We start from the raw sequence: 27,003 nt of genomic DNA on the forward strand, positions 1-27,003 counted from the left end.
TGAAAAAGTTTATCCATATAATACTTACAAAGTAAAGAAACCGATATAATCTACTTTGAAAAAACCTAATATGTGAGAACTGTGATTAAGCAGACAAGTGAATGACACATTAAAGTTTACTTGGAATAACCTTTAATTACTCATTCTTATGTGCATCTAACATAGCATTCAATTCAATTCATACTTTTCCTGTTTTTCATTTTCTATAACCATAGCGGAAATTAACACAACCTAAAATTATCAATCATCTGGCCTGGTAAAACATAAGGAATGATGTATTCCTAAACTTCCTTTAAGACACTGATATTTTTAAATGCCAGATGTATCATCTTTATGACAATGGAAATTTGGAGAATGTATTGCATAGAATTTTTTTAAGCAGCAAAACTGAGATAATAATACTTTCTGAAATCACTTCACAGGCTTGTTTTAAGCAAAAAGGATTGATTTTCATCTGGATATGCCACGGTGCTGAATGGTGGATAAGAGTCCACAGAAGCATGACTAATGTCTGCAGATACTGATGCCTGTTTCAGTTACGTGGCAGCGTGCTTTCACGAGAAAGTCTAAATTAGAACCACATAACATGGAGAGGGTTGTGGACTTGGAGATTCAGTTACACATTAACCAAGCAGCTGTGATACCAATACACCTCCTACTTCCAAATATTCAGGAAAAAAACAACCTTCATGTGACTGGTTAGCAGTGTTTGTTTCTAGATTCATTTTTTTAAACAATTATACATGCAACTGATTATATGATTATTTATATAATTATATATTATAAATATTGAGCAAAATAAAATTTAGTCCATAAAAAGGAAAAGCATGCTCAACAATGAAAGAACACATAAAGAAGTAATCTGAAATAATGATCAGTCGCTCAGTTGTGTCCCACTCTTTGTGGCCACATGGACTGTAGCCCGCCAGATGCCTCTGTCCATGGGAATTCTGAGGCAGGAATACTGGAGTGAGTTGCCATTTCCTCCTCCAAGGGATCTTCCTGACCCAGAGATCGAATTTACCCATTGCTTGTGTCTTCTGCATTGGTAGGTGGATTCTTTACAACTGGTGCCAATAATGGAGAGCTGGTATAAGTAGATTAGGCTGCAATGGTCTTTACTTTTAAAAATAAATGAGTATCTTATTTAAAAGATGAGAAGAGAATGAATTGCATTCTGATATTATTAAATGTGTTCTTCAATAGAAGAATTCCAGAGCAGTCTTTTGAGAGGAAGAGGGTCAAGACTGATCAAGAGGAAGGATTTCAGGATGTCAAAAGGTTGGGTGCCTCAGAGGATGAACTGGGTCTGTCCTGTCATTTCACAGAGGGGCACAGCGAGGACCAGAGTGCTGACATGAACTGCGCATGGTGCTTCGCTGCCATGGGAACCAGAGCAGGAGGCTCCAGCCCTGTGCTCTCCACAGAACATGACCCTGTCCTGCCTCTATTTTAAGACTTTAAATGGAACTTCCACAGTACAGTCATTAGAGCAATAATTGTATGGCTAAGAGATTCTCTGTAGTAACAGAGTACCTGTACCATCAATATTATTTTTTCTATTTACTATCAATTTTTTTCTATTATGTAGTCCCACTCTTTCCTTGAGCTCTATTCATAAATATGCTTCTAAGTTTTAAATGAATTTGGAATACATCTATATTTGTATATACCAATGGCCAATTAAAAGTTTAGAACACATTATAATACAGTTCAGTTCCTAAATGGGACTCCAGTATGGAGCTTCTGAAGTGCAAAAAGATGCACAATGGAAACTTTATTAGAAAATATTCATCAAAATATTCATGAATTACCCTGATAGCTCAGTTGGTAAAGAATCTGCCTGCAGCGCAGGCAGGAGACCCCAGTTTGATTCCTGGGTTGGGAAGATCCCCTGGAGAAGGGAAAGGCTACCCACTCCAGTATTCTGGCCTGGAGGATTCCGTGAACTATATAGTCCATAGGGTTGCAAAGAGTTGGACGTGACTGAGCGACTTTCATTTTCACTTCATTCATGAATTAAGTGAACTATGTCTAAAAGAAAATCTGAATCCTGTTTAAATTCTCTTCTAATCAGAAGAGTCAGGTATCCCATATGGAAGAGGAAACCCATAACTATAGTTTGAATATCTTGGATGAATCGCTTCTATGTGGGTATGACCTCTACTTACGTTGATTTTTCCCCCCACTACCCTCTTACATGTCTAACCTAAGAGAAACAAAAGTTTCATCAATTCAAATAAGATACAACTGGTGTACAAAAAGGAACCATGAAGGGGTTCCTTATAACTTTAAGGAACAAATGTCTGTAGAAATCTCTAGCTTATTGGACCCACAACTCTAGATTATATGCTGCAGTAGTATTTCTTAACTGGCATCATTACACCCATCCTTCTGAGCACTGGGTGATTAAATACAATGACCTTAAGCTTGACAATGACTTTAAGCTTGTTGTTTGTTGTTGCTGTTGTTTTAGTCTCTTAAGTCATATCTGACTCCTTGCAACCCCACAGACTATAGCCAACCAGACTCCTCTGTCCATGAGATTTTCCAGGCAAGAATACTGGAGTGGGTTGCCATTTCCTTCTCCAGGGGATCTTCCTGACGCAGGAATCAAACCCACATCTCCTGCAATGCAGGCAGATCTTTACTGCTGAGCCACCAGGGAAGTCCAAGCTAGTTGTTTAAAGGAATGCAAACATTTTGCAGAAAAATTCACAGATCTCAGCTCAGCTATTAATGGGAGCCATTTAAAGTTTCTTGTCAATTCCCTAAGGTTACAATGTCTTTGCCATATATAAATTATTTTATATAAAATATGTAACATAACCAGAGGCATGTGATAACAATCCATTTTAATTGATAGCATTTCCTCATTACAGACACTTCCTATTCTTTGGAAACTATTTAAGTGGGAAGGAAAGTATACTAAGAAAAAGAACAGAATAAAACACTTAGCAGTCCACCACTGGATTACTTACAAGGTAGCCTTCCGCGGTTGTGTATCTTTACTTCCACTGCTCTTGGGATCAGCTGAGTTACCTGTCCCTCGGGAGGTGCTGGGCAGGGAGGTATTAGAAGAAAAGGAACTGGGAGCACTATTGGTGTTACGAGTCCGGAATGAGTCATCTGAAAGGAACACACGTACAGTGAGCCAGATGGAGTCCACTAGAGAGATGTGAACCTTCGAGAAGGTTCATGAGAACTGACTTTTCCCCTTCTTTTAAAGCCAACTTACTAAGGTATAAATTATATACAATAGACTGCACAAACTTAAGGTCCTGAATACAGACACGACTGAGTGACTTCACTTTCACTTTTCCTTTCATGCATTGGAGAAGGAAATGGCAACCCACTTCAGTGTTCTTGCCTGGAGAATCCCAGGGACGGGGGAGCCTGGTGGGCTGCCGTCTATGGGGTCGCACAGAGTCGGACACGACTGAAGCGACTTAGCAGCAGCAGCATGAAGCCATCACCACAATCAAGAGTGAACACACCCAACACATTTGTTCCTGCCTCATCATCCCTCCACTCCCTCTACGATGCCAGGCAACCACGAACCTGCCTGCTGCTGCTCACTACAGATTAGTCTGCATTTCATGAAATTTCATATAAATGGACTCAGTGTACACTCTTTTTGTCTGACTTCCTTCATTCAACACAATTATGTTGCAATTCATCCTCATTTTATACGTCAATACTTTATCCTTTTTATTGCTGACCAGTATTCCTACTGACCAGTATTCCTGGAGAAGGAAATGGCATCACACTCCAGTATTTTTGCCTGGATAATCCCATGGACAGAGGAGCCTGGTGGGCTAGTCATTGGGTTGCACAGTAGGACACAACTGAGCGACTGAGCACATTCCTATTGCACGGACATGCCGAAATTTGTCTATCCATTCTCCTAGTGATAGACATCATGATTCCCACCCCCCATTATAATCTATTACAAATAAAACTGCTGTGAATGATAGTGTGCAAGTTTGTGTGTGGACATGTGTTTTCTCTTTCGTTAAGTCTTGAATGGAACTGCTGAATCATGTAGTCAGTGTATATTTAATTTCCTAAGAAACTGCCAAATTGCTGTCTGAAGCGGTTATACCACTTTGTATTTCCAGCAGCAATATACGAGAGTCCTGGAGGGTTACTCCATATTCTCACACACTTGCTATTGTGAGTGTTTTTAAACACTAGTGGATGTGATGTGGTATCTCCTTGTGTGTGTGTGATTTTTTTCTCATTGCATTAACTTTCATTTCTTTAATGTTACTGATCTTAAGCATCTTTTTATTTACTTACTTGTATATCTTCTCTTGTGAAATGCCTGTTCAAATCTTTTTCCCATTTTAAAATCAGTTGCCTGATTTGTTTTAAAGATTATTGTATATTCTAAAAACTAAAAATAGAGCTATCATATGATCCTGCAATCTACTCCTGGGCATATACCAGGAGAAAACCATAATATGAAAAGATAAATGCACCCCAGTGTTCATTGCAGCACTATTTGTAATAGCCAAGGCATTAGAAGCAAACTAAATGTCCATCAACAAATGAATGGATTAAGATGATTTGGTGGAATATGGAATATTTCTCAACCATAAAAATAAAGTAATGCCATTAGCAGCATTTGAATGGACCTATGATAGTAGATTGTCATACTATGTGAAATAAGCCAGGGAACAATAAATATCATATATCACTTATCTGTGGAATCTAAAAAAAGAAAAAAGATATAAATGAACTTATTTCCAAAACAGAAAGAGACTCACAGACATAGAAAACATAAAGAGGGTGGCAGGAGGGATAAATTAGGAGGTTGGGAATATCATATACACACTGCTATATATAAAACAGATAGCCAACACGGATCTATTGAATGGTACAAGGCATGTGTACTCAGTCTTGTCTGACCCTTTGTGACCCCATGGACTAGCCAGCCAGGCTCCTCTGTCCATGGAATTTTCCAGGCAACAATACTGGAGTGGGTTGCCATTTCCTTCTCCAGGGAATATTCTTGACCCAGGGATTGAACCTCCATCTCTTGAGTCTCCTGCATTGGTAGGCAGATTCTTTACCAGCTGAGCAACCGGAGAAGCCAGCACAAGGAACTATACTCAATATTTTGTAATAATCTATAAGGGAAGAGAATCTGAAGAATATATATATAACCGAATCACTGTGCTTGTACACCTGAAACTAACAATATTGTAAATCAACTATATTTCAACTTGAAAAAAAAAAACTTGTATATTTTAGATACAAATCCTTTGTCAGGTATATGTAACATGAATATTTTCTCCCAATCTGTGTCCTGCCTTTTATTTAACACTCTATTTCAAAGTGTCAAAGTTTTAAATTTTAATGAAGTACAGTAAGTTAATTTTTTATGGTTTGGAGAAATTTCTGTCAATTCTAAAATCACAAAGACTTACTTCTATATTTTCTTCAGAAATGTCACATTTTTTAACTTTTATGTTTAAGTTTACAATACATTTTGAGTTACATTTTGTGTATAGTGTGAGATAAGAATTGAGGTTCAGTTTTTTGGGTTTATTACGGATATCCAATTGTTTTAGCATCAAAAAATTTTAGTAAAAAAAATACAATTCTATCACCATTGATTTATCATGGAACTTTTCTTAAAACTCAGCTAACGATGTTTGTCAGCGTAGGTCATACAGTCTTGAGTACTGAAGCTTTAGGAGTAAATGATAACAGGTAATTGTTATTTTTTCTTTTTCAAAATACTCAGTTCTGTGTATTTAAATACACAGTAACTTTCAAAAACATTTTTTATCAGGATTGCATTGAATCTCTGGCTCAATTTAAAAACTATTTACATCATAACAATATTAAGTTTTCCAATCCATGAACAAGGTATGCTTTCCATTTATTTATGTCTAATTTCTTCCAGCAATGTTAGTTAGTATCTAGCAAACATTTTTCTAAATTTGATCCCTGAGCGTTTAATATTTTTGAGGTTATTTTAAATGTTATCTTCAAACAGACATACTTTTTTAAAGTATTCGGTTTATAGAAAAATTGAGACGAGAATTCCCACAGTTCAGTCAGTTCAGTTCAGTCGCTCAGTTGTGTCCAACTCTTTGCGACCCCATGGACTGCAGCACGCCAGGCTTCCCTGTCCATCACCAATTCCCGAAGCTTGCTCAAACTCATGTCCATCGAGTCAGTGATGTCATCCAACCATCTTATCCTCTATCATCCCCTTCTCCTCCCGCCTTCAAATCTTTCCCAAAATCAGGGTCTTTTTTATTAATACCTTACATTTATCGACTATACTTGGTACAATCAATGAGCCAATGGTAACACGGTATTACTAACAAAAATCCACAGCATGTTCAGATTTCCTCAGCATCACCCAGTGTCTGCTTCTATCTAAGGATGCCCTCCAGGACATCACAGTGCACTTACTTGTCAGGTCTCCTTTCCTGGGACAGTTTCTTAGCCTTCCCTTGCTTTTGATGACCTTAACAACTGTGAGGGGTACTGGTCAAATATTTTGTAGCATGTGCCTCTACTGGACTCTGTCTGGTGCTTTTCTCACAGTTAGACTAAGGTTATGGGTTTGAGGTAGGATGACAGAGTTAAAGTAGTATTTTCATCACATCATATCAAGGGTGCACACTGACAAATCTTTTTTTGTTTTGTTTTGTTTTTATTTTATACTTCATGACAGATCACTAGAAATGGGATTTTTTGAGGAAATATTTTTTAAAACTAAGATTCTTGATGAACTTCACCAAATTGCTCCCCAAAACTTACACAGATTTTCATACCCACCTGCAATGGATACATTGCAATTTGTTTCCATGAATCCTTATTAGAATTCCCTTTACATTTCCTCCAGCCTGTGGTGCCTACATAGCTTTGGAATGCTATAATTGATGACTGATGGGTACATGTTAAGTAAAAAGTATCAATGTGAGTTTCCACACTGTGTCTTTGACCTTTCCATTTTTTATTTAACACTACACCCCACTGCACCCTCTCCACACTCCAGCCTGACAGGCTGCTGTTGTTCTCTAAAGACACAATAGTCAGCTTTTACTTCTCACAGGTTCTTTGAATGGGACGGTATTCCATACCTATCTCTGCCTGTCAAAATTCTAGAGCACCTTAAGATTCATCTCAAATGACAATCATCCTGAAGCCCATCTTAGCTCCCAAAGTAAATAAAATCCCTATGTGAACACCTAATATATTTGTTAAGAGATTTTGGTCCCATTTTCTCATTATAGAGCCGATATATAATTGTATAGTGACGTTTTCCTCAGCCTGCAATTCATTAAGTAATAAATAATAAGCACATTTTTTCTAACCAAGAAACCTAGGAAATACTTTATTCAATTTATTCCCTCTCCCCAAAATAATACTGAAACTTTAAGACAGAATACTTTTCAAATATTTTAATAAATGACTTACCCCATGAGAGATATGCTTTTTAGGCCATGGATGTTAAATTTTAGAATCTCTAGATCATACACAGGCCTACCCCAATTTATTGCTCTTAACTTTATTGCAGATAAAACAGATAATGCATTTTGCCTTTTTTTTTTTTTTACAAATTGAAAGGTTTGTGACAACAATGCATCCAGAAAGTCTACCAGAACCATTTTTCCAATAGTATTTGCTCACTTCTTATCTGTCATATTTCGATAATTCTTGCGATATTTCCAACTGTTTCCTTGTTATTATATTTACGGCGGAGTCTGGGATCAGTAATGTTTGACGTTACTATTGAAATTGCCCTAGGGCACCATGAATTACATCCATATAAAGAAGGCAAAACCTAACTGATGAATGTTGTATGTGTTCTGACTGCTGCACTTTCTGGCCATTCCCTGATCGCTACCCGTCTGCAGGCCTCCTTGTTCCCTGAGATACAACAACACTGTGTCGAATAAAAGCCACACCTACTTGTTATGTATCGTCCGTGGCTGCTTTTACTCTGCTATACCAGTTGAGTAATTGTGACAGAAACCAATCTGACCAACAGAATCCAAAATATTTACCATGTGGTCCTTTTACAGAGAAATTTGCTGATCCCTAGTATAAACTTTCAAGTATGGAATACTGTAACTGTTTAGCTGCATATGATCCACAGTGAAGCCCTAGTATTTTTAACTTCCTTAAAAATTACTGCAAAAACTTTTAGTCTATGCCTGAGCAGGTCTTCAGACTGCAGTAAAACCTATCCTATCATTTTGTACTTCTCCTCTTTTAAAAGTATTGAATTCTGACTCTTGATACAGTGAAAACAAAATAGTATTGTCAAGCATTTTAATTGCTAGGGGAAAGTTTAATTTCTTTGCTATTTGATAAAGACATAAATTTGGAGAAACTGTATCTAGAAATAAAGAAATGAGTCATTTAAAGAAAACTGTATTTTGTTAAATTTAATAATTATTTGAAGAGCTCAGATTTCTACTTACCAGTTAGTGAAATCATAGAAGTCTTCGATAAACCTGAGACAGAAGGTGTATATGCTGCTGTAGAACTTTTACTAGAAGAGAACATGATTTAGTTAAAATACAAGAAAATGTGTCTTTCAGTCTCAGTCTTTGAGATTAGAAAATACCACTTGGTCTTTCCTAACCTTTTCTTAATGCTTTCCTCTACTTGTTATGAAATATGCTTACTACTTTTATTTCTCATTTATTTTTTACATTCCACGCCTCACAACAATTACTTTAAGTTAAAAGCATTTCCTTAAACTTCTGCTACATCAGAATAACAGTTTTTCTTTTGATACGCAGCCAAAACAGGTAATAGAGATAAAATTTTCCTGGGAATAATGCATCTTTAGTTCATCTTGAGATCACTCTATTGGCTAGGACCTCTAAATAATTCTACCAATAATGTCCAAAAACATAGCCGAAACACATCCAGATAAGCTTTTTTTTTCAATTTTTTATAAAAAGGTTTAAAAAAATAAAAGAAAAACTTTTCTTCCATAACATAGTCTTTTTCTTGATAAATAGTTTTAAAGACATTTATGGTTCCTTACAATTACTTTGCTTGCTGATTGATATGCAGCTGTTACATATTTACTATATGTACACAATACATATAAGAGTCGTGGTCATTTAATTTATACTGATTCTCCCCTAATCTTAACTGTTTATAATTTTGTCTGCTGGGCCAAAAGGGAGACTAGACATACATCTGAAGTCAGGAGAACTCTGTTGTCACCATTTTACCACAGAAAGAGGCCAGTGGTTTCTTCATGGACAGAAACAACACAAACAGCAAATGGATATCACACCTATTCAGTGAATGGGGCATGTCCACACCCATTTAGAAGTTGTGTGGCACATGCGATACAGCACCACTCTCCTCATGAAACGATATACAGATTCCATGATGTTATTACACAGGATCAGGGAAGTAGTCTTCCTAGAATTCCAGGATAACTGTTCTTAGGCAAATTGGTAAGACTATTATTTTTTTTTATATGAAATCTTTATAGAAGGTAACTTATTATTCACCTATGAAAAACCTCAAAATTAATCCCAATTTTATATAATAATGTAAACATCTCACATAAAGATGTGTTAAAATAAAAATTAGGTCAGAATATGAAGAGCTGACAAATCATACCTAGTAGTACATTTGTCTAAGTTGCCATATTTTGCATGAAAAGCTTGATTATTAAAAGACTGGCTTCGAATCAATTTGGATTTCTTGATTTCTTTACCTAGAGTAACAAGCAGACGGCAAATGCAATTGTTTAGTTCATCAGTTCATCCTCAGTGGCACCAACCCCACTCCCTCACCAGCTCCCACCACTGTGAGTAACACTGAGGGGGCGGCTTCCCTGCCTTGGTTTGATCTGACTGGAGTATTTCTTAAGCTTCACTGCCCATTAAGAAGCACCAAACAACTAACAGTAAAAGGAAAAAAGAGCTTTTCGAACAATATCTCATCTCATAGAGTGTCTTCTTTGTAATTACCATTTATAAAAGGAAAAAAGCAGACACAAAAACCAGTTTCTTACTTGTGGATGGGGTGGCAGAAGAGGATCCAGGAACAGAAATGGGGATGCTCTTGGGCAGACTTGGTGTCTTGGAGTCTCTACCTAAAACAAACTCTGTTTTAAGTGTTATAATTTCCTCTGATTAATCTCCATACACACAAGACAACACAGAGACTATGAACCACTTTCTCTCACTAAGCAGCACTCTTTTCCAAATCTTATTCTTTATATATTTAAATATTTCATTCTAAGTTACTCAGTGATCAATTTCACAGTCTTATTGCTGTTATGAAACTTCAAATTTTCCTTTGAAGGATCTGAACCTCTGTACTGATCCTCACCATTTATTTATTGGTGAGGATCTGTATCAGTTAGCATCCATTTATGAGAAAAACTTTTGATAAATCAAAGAAAGTGATTTTCCATATAAAATTAAAAACAGCATAGGCAGGTTCAAGAGGGAGGGGACATATGTATACCTATGGCTGATTCATGTTGATATTTGGCAGAAACCAACAAAATTCTGTAAAGCAATTATCCTTCAATTAAAAAATAAACAAGTATATTTTAAAAGTTAAAAAAAAAAAAAACTCAGCATGGTCTTTCAGAATGCTGAGATGTAACATCAATTGTGTACCTTGGTGGTGAGGATATGGGAAAACTACTTACGTTTCTTTTCAAAGGTTTTATCACTAATGGGCCTTCCATCATTTTGTTGCTTCTCTTTTTCTAATTGCTCCTATTAATAAAACAGTACCTTAGCATTAAAGGTAAGCATAAGTAGATTTACTTTTTTAAGGTTTCTAAAATAACATTTATTTATTAAAAGTTAACATGTGCATAATAGGCAACTCAAAAAACACAAGAAGCAAAAAGCAAAGTCATTCATAATCACAAGCAGTTTACCATTTGACGTGTCCTTCCAGGTCTCATTTGTGTATTTTCATAACTAAGCATCCATTTTTATGTAATTAACATCATACAGTTATGTATCATGTTGTTTCACACATCATGATTATTTACCATTTCAAAGTCCCAAAGCTATGAATATTTTAATTACCAAGAATACACTATACCAACTCAATCTGGAAGGAAAAAAATGTAATCTTGCCTTTCTTGATGACAAAAATTTCAGAGAAGACAAAAATGGCAACAGAACTCTAGATAAAGATCCTGGCAGAGCTATGATTAAAATACTATATTCCCTTAATGTCCAATTAAAAGTCAGACATAAAGCAATAGAGTATACAAAGTATAATGCTTCTAGGAGGATTCACTATCCGATCTAAACTATTAAAGGATAGCAAGGAGGTGTGCTTTGGTTGAATTAATTATTTAACAAGCATAAGTAGATTTAGACAACTGTTCTAATCAGAAATTACTCTAAGCTTTAGAGATATAAAAATACAGTTCACAAAACTACCTAACAGAAGTAATTTTTTTTTCAAAATTGGTATCTAAAGAAGTCACAGTTCTTTCAGATTTTTTTTTTAACATCTACAGAATTGTGCCCTTGGAGGGTTCTCAAGATAAAACAGTGAATTTGGTATCACTGTTGAATGAGCCTCTCAGATGGTAAAGAATCTGCCTGCGATGCAGGAGACCCAGGTTTCATCCCTGGGTCAGGAAGACCCCTGGAGAGGTGAACAGCAAACCACTCCAGTACTCTTGCCTAGAGAATTCCATCGACAGAGGAGCCTGGGGTTTATAATTCATGGGGTCACAAAGAGTTGGACACGACTGAGTGACTAACACTTTGACTTCACTTTCACTTACTAATTCTCATCAGCAAAATATTGGTACTATTGGCCCTTTCCCTTTCTAACTGATAAGTGAAAAAACAATATTCTTCTTTTAAAAGCCTGACAGAAAAAAATTTTTGTAGATATTATTTAAATTTTGATTGAAGTATAATACACATAGAGAAAGTACATAAACTGTAAGTATACAGCTCAGTAAATTTTCCCAAAATGAACATATCCATATAATCAGCTCCCAGAGCAAGAAACAAAATATTACCAAACTCAAAGTCTTTTTTATCCCAACAGAATAACCAATATAACTGATATCAAGTTCTGAACAAACATGACATAACCAGCATGTACAGAACACTACAGTCAACAATGGAGAAGACACATTTTTTTCAAGAACAAGTGTAAAATGAAGAAAGAGAAAACAGACAAGACAAAAAAACTTCCACATAGAATTGGACTGTATAAAAAGCTATTAAATAAAAATTCTAAAACATTTTCAGTTTTAAAACATGCAAAACTGAAAAATATTGCTAAGTGAGCTTATGAAGTAGTGCCATCTGTATTATCTTTTCCTCTACTATTTGATCATATTAATCACAGTTATCTTGAAGTCCTTGTTGGGTAACTCTAATAGTAGGATCATCTGTGAATCTTTTTCTATTCTCTGATTTTTGTCTTGGGTTTAGATTATTAACTCCTAAAATTTTTAGAGCCTGTTTATTCTTTACAATGTCTACCACTGGCAATCCTGAGCTCTAATCTTTGTTTTAGACTGCTGAATAACACAATTTGCTTTTCAGAGGATTTCCACTTAAGTTTTTAATCTCAAAGCACAATTTTTTGTAGAGAAATAGACAATATAAAAAAATAAATGGGAATATTATAACTGAAAAATACAGTACTGGAAACTTTAAAATCACTGGATGGGCTCAATAGCCAAATGGAGAAGGCAGGAAAAGAATTGGTGACACAGAAGATGGATCAACAGAGATTATTCACTCTGAGAAGCAGAGTTTAAGGGGGAAAAAAAGAGAAAGAACAAAGCGTCATGGACCTGTGGGATGATATCAAAAGATCTAACCCGTGTATAATGACGGACCCAGAAGTATAAGAATGAGCAACAGGGGACAGAAACTATATTTAAACAAACGACGGGTCAAACCTGTGCATTTTTGGGGAATGATACATGTTTACAGATTCAGGAAGGTCCACAGGATAGGACGAAGATGGAGCGGATCCGCCTAAAACACCAGATCCAGAACAGGGCGAAGACGCAGCGGATACGCCTAAAACACCAGATCCAGGACAGGGCGAAGACGCAGCGGATCCGCCTAAAACACCAGATCCAGGACAGGGTAAATATGAAGCAGATCCGCCTAAAACACCAAATCCAGAACAGGGTAAAGATGAAGCAGATCCACCTAAAAACATCAAATCCAGAACAGGGTAAAGATGAAGCAGATCCGCCTAAAAACATCAAATCCAGAACAGGGTGAATATGAAGCAGATCTGCCTAAAACATCAAATCCAGAACAGGGTAAAGATGAAGCAGATCCGCCTAAAACATCAAATCCAGAACAGGGTGAATATGAAGCAGATCCGCCTAAAACATCAAACCCAGAACAGGGTAAAGATGAAGCAGATCCGCCTAAAAACATCAAATCCAGAACAGGGTAAAGATGAAGCAGATCCGCCTAAAACATCAAATCCAGAACAGGGTGAATATGAAGCAGATCCGCCTAAAACATCAAATCCAGAACAGGGTAAAGATGAAGCAGATCCGCCTAAAAACATCAAATCCAGAACAGGGTAAAGATGAAGCAGATCCGCCTAAAACATCAAATCCAGAACAGGGTGAATATGAAGCAGATCCGCCTAAAACATCAAATCCAGAACAGGGTAAAGATGAAGCAGATCCGCCTAAAAACATCAAATCCAGAACAGGGTGAGCGGATCCGCCTAAAACACCAGATCCAGGACAGGGCGAAGACGGAGCGGATCTGCCTAAAACACCAGATCCAGGACAGGGTAAATATGAAGCAGATCAGCCTAAAAACATCAAATCCAGAACAGGGTAAATATGAAGCAAATCCGCCTAAAAACATCAAATCCAGAACAGGGTAAATATGAAGCAAATCCGCCTAAAAACATCAAAATCCAAAACAGGGTAAATATGAAGCAGATCCGCCTAAAAACATCAAATCCAGAACAGGGTAAATATGAAGCAAATCAGCCTAAAAACATCAAAATCTAATTGCAAAAACAAGAAAATACCTTGGAAGTAGTCAGAGACAAACAACATTATACACACAAGAACAATAATTCAAATAAGAGCAGATATTTTACCAGATACTAGAGAGACCAGAACACAGATAGAAATAATTCTTTTAAGTACAGTATGAAAAAAGGCTTGCAAACCCAGAATTTTTATGCAATAAAAATATCCCTTAAAGAGGAAGGCAAAAATAAGACATTTTAGATAAAGGAAAACTAAGATAATCTGTCTAAAAATACTTGCACTCCATTCTTCAGGCTGAAGGGAAAAAAAAAACAAGAGGGAAATTTGGATCCTAACCAATGAATGATGGTTCTATAATGACCTACAAGACTTTCTAGAACTAACACCAAAAAAAGATGTTCATTTCATCATAGGGGACTGGAATGCAAAAGTAGGAAGTCAAGAGATACTTCGAGTAACAAGCAAGTTTGGCCTTGGAGTACAAAATGAAACAAGGCAAAGGCTAACAGAACTTTGCCAAGAGAACGCACTGGTCATAGCAAACACCCTCTTCCAACAACACAAGGGAAGACTCTACACATGGACATCCCGAGATGGTCAATACCAAAATCAGACTGATTATACTCTTTGCAGCTGAAGATGGAGAAGTTCTATACAGTCAGCAAAAATAAGACCAGGAGATGACTGTGGCTCAGATTATGAACTCCTTATTGCAAAATTCAGACTTAAATTAAAGAAAGCAGGGAAAACCACTAGACAATTCAGGTATGACCTAAACCAAATTAAATCCCTTACAATTATAGAGTGGAAGTGACAAATAAATTCAAGGGATTAGATCTGATAGACAGAGTGCCTTAAGAACTATCGACGGAGGTTTGTAACACTGTACAGGAGGCAGTGATCAAGACCATCCCCAAGAAAAACAAAAGCAAAAAGGTAAAATGGTTGTCTGAGGAGGCCTTACAAATAGCTGAGAAAAGAAGAGAAGTGAAAGGCAAAGTAGAAAAGGAAAGATACACTCATTTTAATGTAGAGTTCCAAAGAACAGCAAGGAGAGATAAGAAAGCTTTCCTCAAGATGACAATGGCTCAGGTAGAATGTCTGATTAAATCTAAAAACCAACTTCTAGAACAAATAAGAAAATAGCATGTCTGCAAAATACAAGGCTAATATACAAAAATCAACAGTATTCTTAAGCTCCAGCAACAAAAAACTAGAAAGCAAAATTTAAACTTACAATTCCATCCACAATGCCAAGAAACATAATATACTAGATAAATCTAAAGAAAGCCTTTCTTAAACTCTATAGTTGAGACTACCAAAACTGAGAAGAAAAGTAAAGACTAAATAAACCAATTACGAGGAGACTCATGTTTAGATGGCAATTTTCCAAATTGATCTACAGATCAATGATAATTAACACAACCCTAACTAAAATTTCAGGCTTTTTAGAAATTGACAAACTGATTCTAAACTTTGTATCAAAATGCAGAGGGCCTCAACTGGCCAAAGCAACTTAAAATAAAAAGTTTGAGAACTGACCCTGCCTGATTTTAAGAATTACTACACAGTGTTCAAGGCAGTTTAGAATGGTCAGCAAGACAAACATATAAATCAGTGGAATGAAACAGTGAGTCCCCAAGCAGAGACACACACATACACACACACATATATATACATGTGAAAAACTGATTAAAAAAAAAAAAGATGCTAAAGCAATTCAATGGGGAAAGGAAAGTTTTCCACAAATGGTGCTAGAATAATCGCTTATTCAGATAGAAAAAATAAACATAAAAATTAACTTGAAATGATTCATAGACCTAAATGTAAAGCCTAAAACTAAAATACCTAGAAGAAAACACAGGAAAAAGTCTTTATAATTTATAATTTGGGGATAGACTAAAGGCTTCCTCTGATGGCTCAAAAGGTAAAAGCGTCTGCCTGCAATGCAGGAGAACTGGGTTCAATCCTTGAGTCAGGAAGATCCCCTGGAGAAGGAAATGGCAACCCACTCCAGTATTCTTGCCTGGAAATTCCCATGGACGGAGGAGCCTGGCAGGCTAGAGTCCATGAGGTCGCAAAGAGTTCGACATGACTGAATGACTTCACTTTCACTTTCAAAGGACTCTTGGGTCCAAAAAAGCATGAACTACGCTAACAGAAAACATGGATATAAGTTGCACTCGATCAATATTAAAAATTTCTGCTCTTCAAAAGACACCATTAAGTAAAAGAAAAAAGCACAGGCTCCAAGAAAATATTCATAAAATGTGTATCTGACAAAGGATTTGTATTCAGAGTTTATGAAGAACTCTTACAACTTGATAATAAGAAGAGAAACAACCCACTTTAAAATCTGAAAATAGACTTCATCAACTAAGATATAAGGATGGCCAACACACATAGGCAAAGATGCTCAGCCTCACTAGGCATCAGGGATATGCAATCTGAAATTGCAATGCAATACCATTACACCCTCACTCTAACAAGCATTGCAGAGGATATGAGGTAACTGAAGTTCTCCACCATAGTCAGTGGGGGTATAAAATGGCACAGTTACTTTGCAAAGAGTCTCTGTTTTTAAGTTAAGCATACTTTAACATATGATCCATCCATTCCACTCCTAGGTTATTTTCCCAAAGAAATCCAAGTATACATCCACTCTAAGACTTCTTCACTAATATTCCCAAGGTAGAAGTAACCCAAATGTCCATTAAGGCAGGGTTAAACACATGGTAAGTGACTTTCCAGGTGGCACTAGTGGTAAAGAACCCACGTGCCAATGCAAGAGATGTAAGAGACGCGGGTTTGATCCTTGGGTCGGAAGATCACCTGGAGAAGGGAAAGGCAATCCACTTCAGTATTCTTGCCTGGAGAATCCCATGGACAGAGGAGCCTGGTGGGCTATAGATGGGGTCACAAAGAGTCGGACACAACTGAAGCGACTTAGCATGCATGCAAAAACACGGTGGTATATCCATAGTTCGGGCTACTAGTTAGAAATAAAAAGGAGTAACCTCTTGATATACACAACAACATAGAAGAATCTCAACATAATTATGCTGATGGAGAGAAGCATGACCCAAAAAGTACTAATAAATGATTCAATTCATTAGTTGTAGATCACAAAGGGGCACAACAAAATTTTTGAGGGAATAGCAATGTTTGGTATTTTATATGCTGTTTTCATGGATATGTCCATGTGTCAAAATTCACCAAATTGTACGCATTAAGCATTTGCAGTTAATCATAAGTCAATATACTTCAAGAAGGTATTTTTTTTAAAGGCTTTCAAATGTAGTTTTCCTTCCAGTTCATAAAAGAACACATTTCAAAAGATTAGGACTCTTCTTTAGTCATTTATAGAGAAAGTAAAAGCAGTGTGATACTGAAATAATTAAGTTTAATAACATAGCACAGTTAATACTGGTCAGAAAGGAGTAGGTGTGTACGCATGTGAAAACATACCATTTCCAAAAGAAGTAGTTCTTCTCTTTCTTTCTCTTGATCCAACAAATCTTTCTCATAAAACTTTTTCTGAAACTAAGTTTAAAGTTTAAAATGAAATTGTGAAACAGTAATGATGAGTCTCTGCCAATTTTTAAAGATTCCTTTCCACATAAGGTAAAGGGAGTATACTTACAGCATCCATGGTCATTTCCATTCTGTCCAACTCTAACACGGTCTGTAAAAAAATGTTTTAAAATAATTCAACAGCAATTAAATCAACTACTCATTTCTCAGAAAGACTCCTTTTCTAGAGAGAGGTTCAAAGAAGAGATTTCCCCACTATGTGAAAGGCTAAATGAAAAAATCTCTAAGGTTCTTACTAACTCTGTGCTGATTTTAAATCAGTCACTATACATTAATACCAGGACTTCCCTGGTGGCTCAGACGGTAAAGCATCTGCCTACAATGCGGGAGACCTGGCTTCAATCCCTGGGTTGGGAAGATCCCCTGGAGAAGGAAATGGCAACCTACTCCAGTACTCTTGCCTGGAAAATTCCATAGATGGAGGAGCCTGGTAGGCTACAGCTCATGAGGCTGCAGAGTCAGACACAACTGAGTGGTTCACTTCACTTCATACATTAATACCAGGATCAATTTAAACTTTAAAAGTTTTTAACCTTAAGAAAAGCAAGTCTAGAGGATTCTTTTAAATACTAAATACATGCAATTTAACTAATTTCTAATAACTCCCTGTGGCACTCTTTCCTGAATGTTCAGAAATATAATTTTTGAAATTAAAAAAAATCTTTTAGCTAAGTACATATGAAGCTGGCTATCATTTGGTTTAATATTCTTGGTTCCTTTCAACAGAAACTTTTGATCCTTATGACATTCTAATGAATAGAAAAAACTTTGCTCTGAAAGCATTGTCTTAATTCATGTCTTTCAGAATACACTGTCTGAAATAAACCATTTCAATCAAACACTGGCCCATCTAATCCAAGGTTCTATCTCTGACAGAAGACAGAACTTCTTTACAGGAATAACTCTGATGGTCAAGATACAAGTACATTTATTCATATGCCCAAAGCTATCGATTGCAAACATAGTATTTATTTGGTTTTATTTTTATGCTGAAATTTATGAAAATGTTATAATTCACACCATGAAATATCCCTTTTAAATGAATTGACTTTTTGTCTTAAAAAAACTGACCAGACTAAGCTATTTCATTTTTATCGCAAGGCTTTGAATAGCTTCCTGAGGGGTTCCCACACCAATAAGTCAGTTTGATAAACATTATAGTACGGAATTTTTATGAGACAGAATGACTTCCTCATGTGCAATGTTCTTAAAATAAGAACTGTACTCCTGAATAATCCATTCAGTAATCCATCTATTTAATTATAGCATTTTGTCCCTATTTAATGGGGTCAGCTTGAGCTGTCTCTTTAGTTTATAAATACTCTCAGAAAAGTAACTAACTGGAACTTCCCTGGTGGGGCAGGGGTTCAGAATCCACCTTTGGATGCAGGGGACGCAAGTTCAATCTCTGGTCAGGAAACTAAGATCCACATGCTGCCGGCAGCTACGCCCACACACCACAAGGGAGACCCGATGCAGCCAAATTAACTAATTAACTAATTATTTTAAAAAGTAACTGTCTCATGTTTACTATTTTTAAAGTTAACACCATTGCCTGTACTTCTGTAGTTAAATGGTAAAGACAGAAATATCTGGTAGAAACAAGTGAATGTATATCTATGTTTTTAGATTTAGATGCATGTCCAGACTCTGAGTATTTCTGATTATTTCAGTTAATGAAAGGAGAATTTACATTTCAGTAAAATAAAATTATACTAATTAATACTAAGTTGTCAAATCACTTTTTTAAAGAGCTTCTTATGTAACATCACAAGGATCCCTAGAAAAAAGAAAAAAAAAAAATTAAAGGATTCTCTTTTTTCCCCCTCATCACTGACACCAAGTTGTTTATGACATTAATAAATTCATTTCTCTCACTACAAATAAAGGCTCAAAAACTATGTATCCTGAATTTCACATTCGAATTCACAGAAATAACGACTTGACTTAATCTCATAAAAACAGTTAAATGTTTGGCGAAAAAGGTTTTGAAGACTGTAAAGTATTTTCAAGTTTGACTTCACTAACCCAAATGTTTACTGTTTCAGTGTTAAACACTGCCAAACAATCCATATAAGATAATAGGCTTAAAAAAAACTAACAAAAAAGCCATAAAACACAATGTTACATAGTTGAAAAGGGGTCTCCATTCCAGCCCTGGAGCTGCCACTTACTAATAAGATCTTAAGCTGATACCTAACATTTCTAGGTCCAGAGCTTCTGCAAAGTCAAAAAGATCATTGAAGGCCCTTCTAACCCTTTCGTGGCTAAGTTCCTAGCTAGCTGGCTATGCCGGGTCTCAGTTGTGGCATGTGGGTAGCTCCCCACAGGAAATGAACCCAGGCCCCCTGCATTGGGAGCATGGATTCTTGGCCACTGGGCCACCAGGGAAGTCCCAGGGCTAAGTTTCTATCAAAGGTGACTTTACCAACAAAGTCTTTCCAATTATAATCACTTATAAATAGTCTGGTGAGTGAAACATTATTAGCTGAAAAGTATTTATAGAGTACCTAAAATGCAAGCTCTCTCATAGAGCTTATATTACCAATAATAAAGGCTTGATGTCTCAGCGCCCTTTGTGCTCAGTCGCTCAGTCGTGTCCGACTCTTTCCGACCCCATGGACTACAGCCCACCAAGCTCCTCTGTCCACGGGGATTCTTCAAGCAAGAATACTGGAATGGGTTGACATGCCCTTCTCCAGGGGATCTTCCCAACCCAGGGATCGAACCCAGGTCTCCCACACTGCAGGCAGATTCTTTACCAGCTGAGCCACCAGATAAGTGCTTTCTAGAAGGAACTTCCCTCTCCGGTTAGAGCACACACTCACCAAATCCTTACTACTCCAGCAATGATTTAAATATTTTACCATACTACTGTTAGCCCATCAAGTTAAAATAGTGCAGCTATGATTAAGACTATCTTAACCCAAGAAAGACAAATGCCATGGCAAGAAGGATACTTACTCTTTTTATAATAGCCAGAACATCTTTATCTTTTTCTTGACAGAGGAGTTTTCTCACACACATTTCCAACTGCTGAAGTAGATGCTTATCTGCAGGAATCTTCAGAGTAGATTTCACTTTGGGCAACAAGTAGCAAAGTTTCATTCTATAATAAATTTAAAAGCATTAACCTGTGAGTGAATTTAATAACCTGGAATAATAGTCACATGAATTTGAAAGAAAATTCAACCTTTAGCTAGCTTGAGAGTTTATTATACAACAAATATCTATGGAGGGCCCATGATGAGTCAAGCATTCATTACTCTGGGTGCTGAGATATTGCAGTGAATAAAATCAACACAATTCTCTGCTCTCTCACAGAGCTTTCATTCTAATCCACAGGTAGGGAGAAAGGATAAACAAATGAATAAGTGTTAGTCGCTCAGTCGTGGCCAACTCTGTGCGACCCCATGGACTGTAGCCCGTCAGGCTCCTCTGCCCATGGGATTCTCCAGGCAAGAATATTGGAGTGAGTTGTCATTTCCTTCTCCGATGAGTGAGTAAAATGGCCATCAAACAGTGGTAAGTGCTGCAGAAAAAAAATAAAGCAAGGAAAGAAGGTGAAAGAGTACCAGAGGAGGGGGGTTACCAGTTTCAAACAGGTGGTCAGAGAGGGTTTCTGTGAAGCTTTCCCTGAAAGAAATGACATTTAAGCAAAGACTTACAGTAAATTGGGGACTAACCCATGTGAATATCTAGAGAAGACCGCTACAGTAAGAGCAAATGCCCTATGAAAGAAGCTTGCCTTAGGAGTTACCCCAAATTAACAAATTGGCCCAAACTGGCTAGAGTGGCGAGAACAGAGCAAAAACAAATTCAGCTCGAGGCCTCAGTGTGGAAACTGCAGGTCAGATCATCCAGGGCCTTGAGACTACAGATTGGAAACCGGTTTTATTTTGAGAGCAATGAGAAGCCATGGAGGATTCTGCACAGTGGAGTAAAAAGATTCGACTTAACATTTGGGAAGTATCATCTGGTTACTGTGTTGAGATTAGACTGTAGGTGGACAAGGACAGCAGGGGTAGGATAGGGGAGGCTCTTTCAGTAATCCAGGCCAGAATCCAGTAGTTCAGTGATCCAGTAAGATGACGGTGGCACCACCATCACTCTGGTTCTTGAACCAGAGAAGCAGCAGTGAGGCGGTGGGAGTGGCTTGCATCTGAATATTTTATACAAGCAGCAGGATGTGCTGAGGGCCTAGAGGCAGAATGACAGAAAGGAGGTCAAGGCTCTGACACAAGCAAGTGGCAAGAAAAAATGGTTCTTTACTGAGACGGAGAAGACGGCAGAAAGAGCAAGTGTGGATGAGGAAGGTGGGGCTTAACTGGACAGATTAACTCTGAGGAGCCTGTTAGGTAGTTGATGGCAATACAGTGGGCAGTTGGCTCGATGAGTCTTCTGTCCAGGGTGGATGCCCAGGGTGGAGATGTGCCGTCAGGAATCTTAAGAACATAGATGCTACATGAACCAGGAGCCCGGAGAATTACCCAGGCAGCAAGTGCAGTTTGAGAAGAGAGATAAAAGGAGAGTTTCTATGGCATCACCGTGGTCCAGATGGGCTGATAAGGAACCAACAAGCAAACTGAAGAATTCCAGAGAGGTAAGAGGAAATCCAGGAGAGTAAAAAAACCAAAAAACCAACCTACCAACCGAACAAACAAAAAACTTCCTAGGAAAAGGTGGTGCAGGAAATGTTCTACTTACTAAGCTAAAATTATGTTGCTTTGCCACGGCTGTTGTTTAATTTGTGGCTGCTGTATTCATTCATTCATTTTGTCTCAGCACTCTCCAGATACTATTTTTTTATTTCTATGCCAAAGCTTGAGACAACTAAGTCCCACTCCTGGAGTTCTCAGGACGCTTTCTCAGCTGAGCTTCAGTCGAGGATTCCTCACATACAAGAAAATTTGCTTTTTATTTAACCAAAAAGGCAAAAGACATTTTCTTCTCCAGAATGTTCATCTCTGTACATAGCAATAATAGTCTCAAATTTATTCAGGACTCGCCACGGATACAGCTAAGCATGGTGGTGATGCTTTCTCCAGTTAAGAGGTCCCAATTACCCCAAAGAGAATTGTTTTCATTTCTGGCAGCTGAAGAGAAGGCTCCTTTGAATACCAATAGTCTTTTTCTAGCCTTGATATTGTCCAGACTCAGTGAATTTAAATTTTAAACATTCACTTAAGGAAAAACAGAAACAATCAGCAGTCCATGCGCACTTCATTCTTTATAACCCAAGGCACATCTAGAAAACTGACACTCAACAGAAGCTACCCAAGCCTTAGCAATTATTTACCTCGATGAGAATCCTGGGCCCAGGAGATTATGAAGATTTCAAAATTAAGGACCACACTCTTCAGGTAAGCTAAATTCTGCATGTACACTGTCTCAGGTATTTATTCCTCAGAATACCCCCATGAATTAAGTACCAAGGAAACTGATGCACAGAGAGGCTGTGTAAGTTGCCTGGACATGCAGCTGGTGTAGAGGTCAGGAAGTGTGGCTCCAGCCACTCTCCTTCTACCCTGCACGATCCTGCCACTCTCGCCTGTGCGGCTTCCATTCTATCCACCCATCTCTACCGAGTTGGGCGAAGGCTTTTGCATCCAAGAGTACGTGGTGTTGCTGGACCCATTTTTTTGGCTGGCAGCTGCCCAGGCAGGAGAATCAGAACCAAGACACATAGCTATATGATGATCTCTTACTCAACAAAACCACCAAGACTCACAGGGCAATATTCATCTTCATTTGGTTTTTGAATTGACAGGTTGCTTTCTCTTAGAGTCAATGCTATGCTGCTAGTCACACTGACTTGAGTGGAGATGATTTCATTCCCTTTCAAATAATTTTTGGGAACTGTCTGATAAGGGATAATTCATCACATTGGAATCTGCTTTTCTAGAATCACAACTTCAATTTGCAAAAGGTTTACAATGTAGTTGGATCCATTAGCTATTTACCAAGAGATAAATTCTAAAGAACTGTCATCAGGGTCTTTCAATCTACTTAAAATCACTTTAAATCTCAAGTCAAGGAAAGCTTAGCTCTCGTTTATAAAGCACAGGGAAGATGCACAAAATACTAAAGCCAGTGCTGTTATGTTTTCTGTATTTTCTCTACAACATATAACCAATATCTAGAGTTGTTCCTCCTAAATAATGCTCATAACATTCTCAGGCTGAACTCTTCAACATCTTTTGACAAATCTTCTTGGTATATTTCTTTCTCAACAGCTATGCTATTAGTCTATGCTTATTGCCTCGCCAATTCTTCCTGTTAAAAAGTATTAAATGATTACATGTTGCCTACAATGCACATCAGTTGTTTATAAAAGATGCACAATATGTCACACAGCATGAAACGGGCATGAAGTGTGGCTGGTGTGTGACGACTCAGCAGGGAGCTCTGCAGTCCTGTTCAGGAAGTCTTAACTCTGACTGTGTCTCTTACGGATGTGAGCTCCTCAAACACGGAACACCGACATAGAGCACAAACACAGAAACCTCATGGCTGACAGTTTAAAATTCTCTTTAAATCAGTATGCAATGTACAAATACCTCAAACACTGTGTGTGTATGTGTGTGTGTGTTTAATGCCACTGAATTGTACAAAATGGTTAAAATGGTAAATTTTATGCTATGTATGTTTTACCATTGCTTTTTAAAAAAAAAATTAATATGCTTATTTGGGGAGAAAAAAAGCAAATACAATTTATTCGTTTTTTTTCAATTTCCAAGCAAGCCATTTTCAGGCCTGTTTCATTTAACTTCACAGTTAATTAATCAAATCCAATTACCGTTTGCTGCTGCTGCTGCTAAGTCGCTTCAGTCGTGTCCGACTCTGTGCGACCCCACAGACGGCAGCCCACCAGGATCTGCTGTCCCTAGGATTCTCCAGGCAAGAATACTGGAGTGGGTTGCCATTTCCTTCTCCAGTGCATGAAAGGGAAAAGTAAAAGTGAAGTCGCTCAGTCGTGTCCGACTCGTAGCGACCCCATAGACTGTAGCCTACACCAGGCTCCTCCATCCACGGGATTTTCCAGGCAAGAGTTCTGGAGTGGAATTACCATTTACTGGATCTCAAAACTGTGAGAGAGCTGAACGAAGGAAAAAGAAAAGAAAAAGACTTGGAAACAGCCCTGCTTCGCTGAATAAATGGGCTTATAAAAATGGACAGATCTTCTCCTAGCCAACTTTGAACTATTTTTTTCCCTAGGCTTAAAAGATAGATAAGTTAATCATATCTACTTAATCTTCTCCTGATGCCAGTGTGTGTATCTACGTGGCTGGAGAAGCCTGCCAATCTAGCTGTGACTACAGCTGTCAACCCAATAAACTAAAGGCCTGAGACAGTGTTAAAAGATCACACTTTCAAGTCCTACTGAGGCTCAATTAAGACTACCAAGAATTTCAAAATGAGTACAAGTTCTTGATTATTTACAAGACTAAGAAAACACTTTTGAATATTCATTACAGTAGATACATTAAAAAAATACAATTTTTTCAAATATATCCTTGGATTAGTACCATACCTTACATTTGCTACTGGATCATGCGTCAGTTCAATAGCAGGTAGAAAGAAATATTTACAGAAAAATGATTTGGAAAAGATCTCTATAATAAATTCACAGGTATCCAAAAATCGGAGTCTGTTCCAATAACTTTTTCCTTGGCCCAGTTCTAGAAACAACAACAAAAAAGTTTTGTGTTTTAATTTTTCCTACATAAAATTTACTGTGACAAAAATCCCAAAGCCCATGACAGTTTTTTTATACCCACAATTTGCTTAGCAAAAACAAGAGATAAGGGGAAAAAATCATACTATATACCCCCGAATTAATGAAAGCATAAAAAGCAAATTTATTAAATATCACATTCAATTCCATAAGCATTTATTAAATATTAAAGGAACATATCTACTATTTTTTGATTACTCGCTATGTGCTAAGTACTGATACGTATTATCTCATTAAATCCTGAAAATCAACCCAACGAGATAGGCATATACTTATTCCTCCTAAAAGATAAGGGTACCGAGATTCAGAGAGGTTAAAGGAACAGAGCTAGAATTCAAATGCAGGTCTGTATAACTTCAAAATCTTTTGACCAATGAAGTCAACTGTTTTCTTCCTCTTGTTTTCTTAAAATGCTTTGAAATAAAATCATACATAAACAAAATTATCACTGAAAATAATTCAGGTCAATATTTAAAGGATAATTTTCCCCCTTATTACACACATGTTCAAAAGCAAAATTCTTAATGTTTAAAACCAAATATAATCTTCATTCAAAATAAAACATTCTAAAGGTCAGGTCCTACCACTAAAAACTGAAAATTGAATTAAAATACAGTTAAAAAAAAGAAAGAAAGAAAGATTAAAGTATATTGAGCAAAATTTTTCTTAAACGGAATTTTATGTGCTCTAATTTTTTTAAGTGGTGATCCATACTTAGAATGGTAAATTATAATAACCAGAAAATCCCATTACCTGTCTATGCTGGATAATAGTTTAATAAAAGCATTAAGGCACTATGGTCAAAACAAGTACACAATAATTAACAAATTCACTAAGTGTATACAGGTGTCTATCACTACTTCAAGAATTAATTCTTTAGCAAAAGGTTTTGTCTTAATTTTAGCCCACAGCAAATTAAAGTAAATTTGCATTTGTTAACTGACAATTTTTTAAGACATTATAAACCATGTCAGCTCACTAGATTCACATTTGAGTGTACTATCAAGTCTATCCAAGAGAACAATATCCACATTCTATAATATTTAATATAGGAACACAAAACAAATTATTAGATTCATGGTTAGCCTACTTGTATTTTATTTTCAAATTGTATTCATCGGAAGAGAAACCGAGCTTTCAATGATAAGTATATATATTTTAACTTCTCAAGTGTAGAAATTCATGAAAGGTAGCCTAGAGTAAATGAATTTTTCATTCATCAACGATCTGATCCTGTCAAAAATTTCTAGAACAACCAAAAAGAAATTAGCCTATAAAGCTCAAATACAAATATTTAGCAATACTGGCCTAATTATTCATAGCAATATGATAACATAAGCCAGATCTAACTAAGGCCAACAAGTTTATTTACTTTTTGTTCTCCAAATGAGAGTGATACTTACGTTCAATTAATTTTTGAATGACCTCATGTCTCTGTTCCTGTTTACGATTATAACGTAGAAAAATGCAAAGAGTTCGTGAAGCCGCCTTTTGGACAGGTAAGACGTTCTTAAAGAAATAAGAAAGACAATTAAACAAGTCTAATGGTATAAATAATTTGATCCCACAGATCAATTTTAAGTTATCGACTAAAAGTAAAAGCAGTGCTGTCTGCCTCTGAAATCAGTGTGGAAGTGTCTTCATAATTAAATGTTATCAGTCAGGCAAATCAACTCAT

At 36.9% G+C, this 27,003-nt stretch overlaps 1 protein-coding gene across 5 annotated transcripts in view; it reads right to left on the minus strand.

Moving 5' to 3' along the window:
• The window catches only part of PPP4R4 (protein phosphatase 4 regulatory subunit 4), a 100,451-nt gene that overhangs the window by 1,168 nt on the left and 72,280 nt on the right, over positions 1-27,003 (minus strand). For 2 of the 5 annotated variants that reach the window (XM_081552165.1, XM_081552167.1), the window contains 10 exons: positions 26,729-26,834; positions 25,122-25,269; positions 20,552-20,696; positions 17,637-17,678; positions 17,462-17,536; positions 10,670-10,739; positions 10,022-10,102; positions 9,625-9,721; positions 8,457-8,527; positions 2,982-3,129 (listed from right to left, as the gene is read on the minus strand). In XM_081552165.1, the coding sequence (XP_081408291.1) occupies positions 2,982-3,129; positions 8,457-8,527; positions 9,625-9,721; positions 10,022-10,102; positions 10,670-10,739; positions 17,462-17,536; positions 17,637-17,678; positions 20,552-20,696; positions 25,122-25,269; positions 26,729-26,834 (983 nt within the window). Of the gene's footprint in view, positions 1-2,969; positions 3,130-8,456; positions 8,528-9,624; positions 9,722-10,021; positions 10,103-10,669; positions 10,740-17,461; positions 17,537-17,636; positions 17,679-20,551; positions 20,697-25,121; positions 25,270-26,728; positions 26,835-27,003 lie in introns of all 5 variants that reach the window. The other 3 variants (XR_014071930.1, XR_014071931.1, XM_081552166.1) reach the window with 3 other exon arrangements.

Source organism: Giraffa tippelskirchi, chromosome 12 (assembly GCF_054371585.1).
Source record: "Giraffa tippelskirchi isolate mGirTip1 chromosome 12, T2T-mGirTip1v1.2.pri, whole genome shotgun sequence".
NCBI classification, from domain to species: Eukaryota; Metazoa; Chordata; class Mammalia; order Artiodactyla; family Giraffidae; genus Giraffa; species Giraffa tippelskirchi.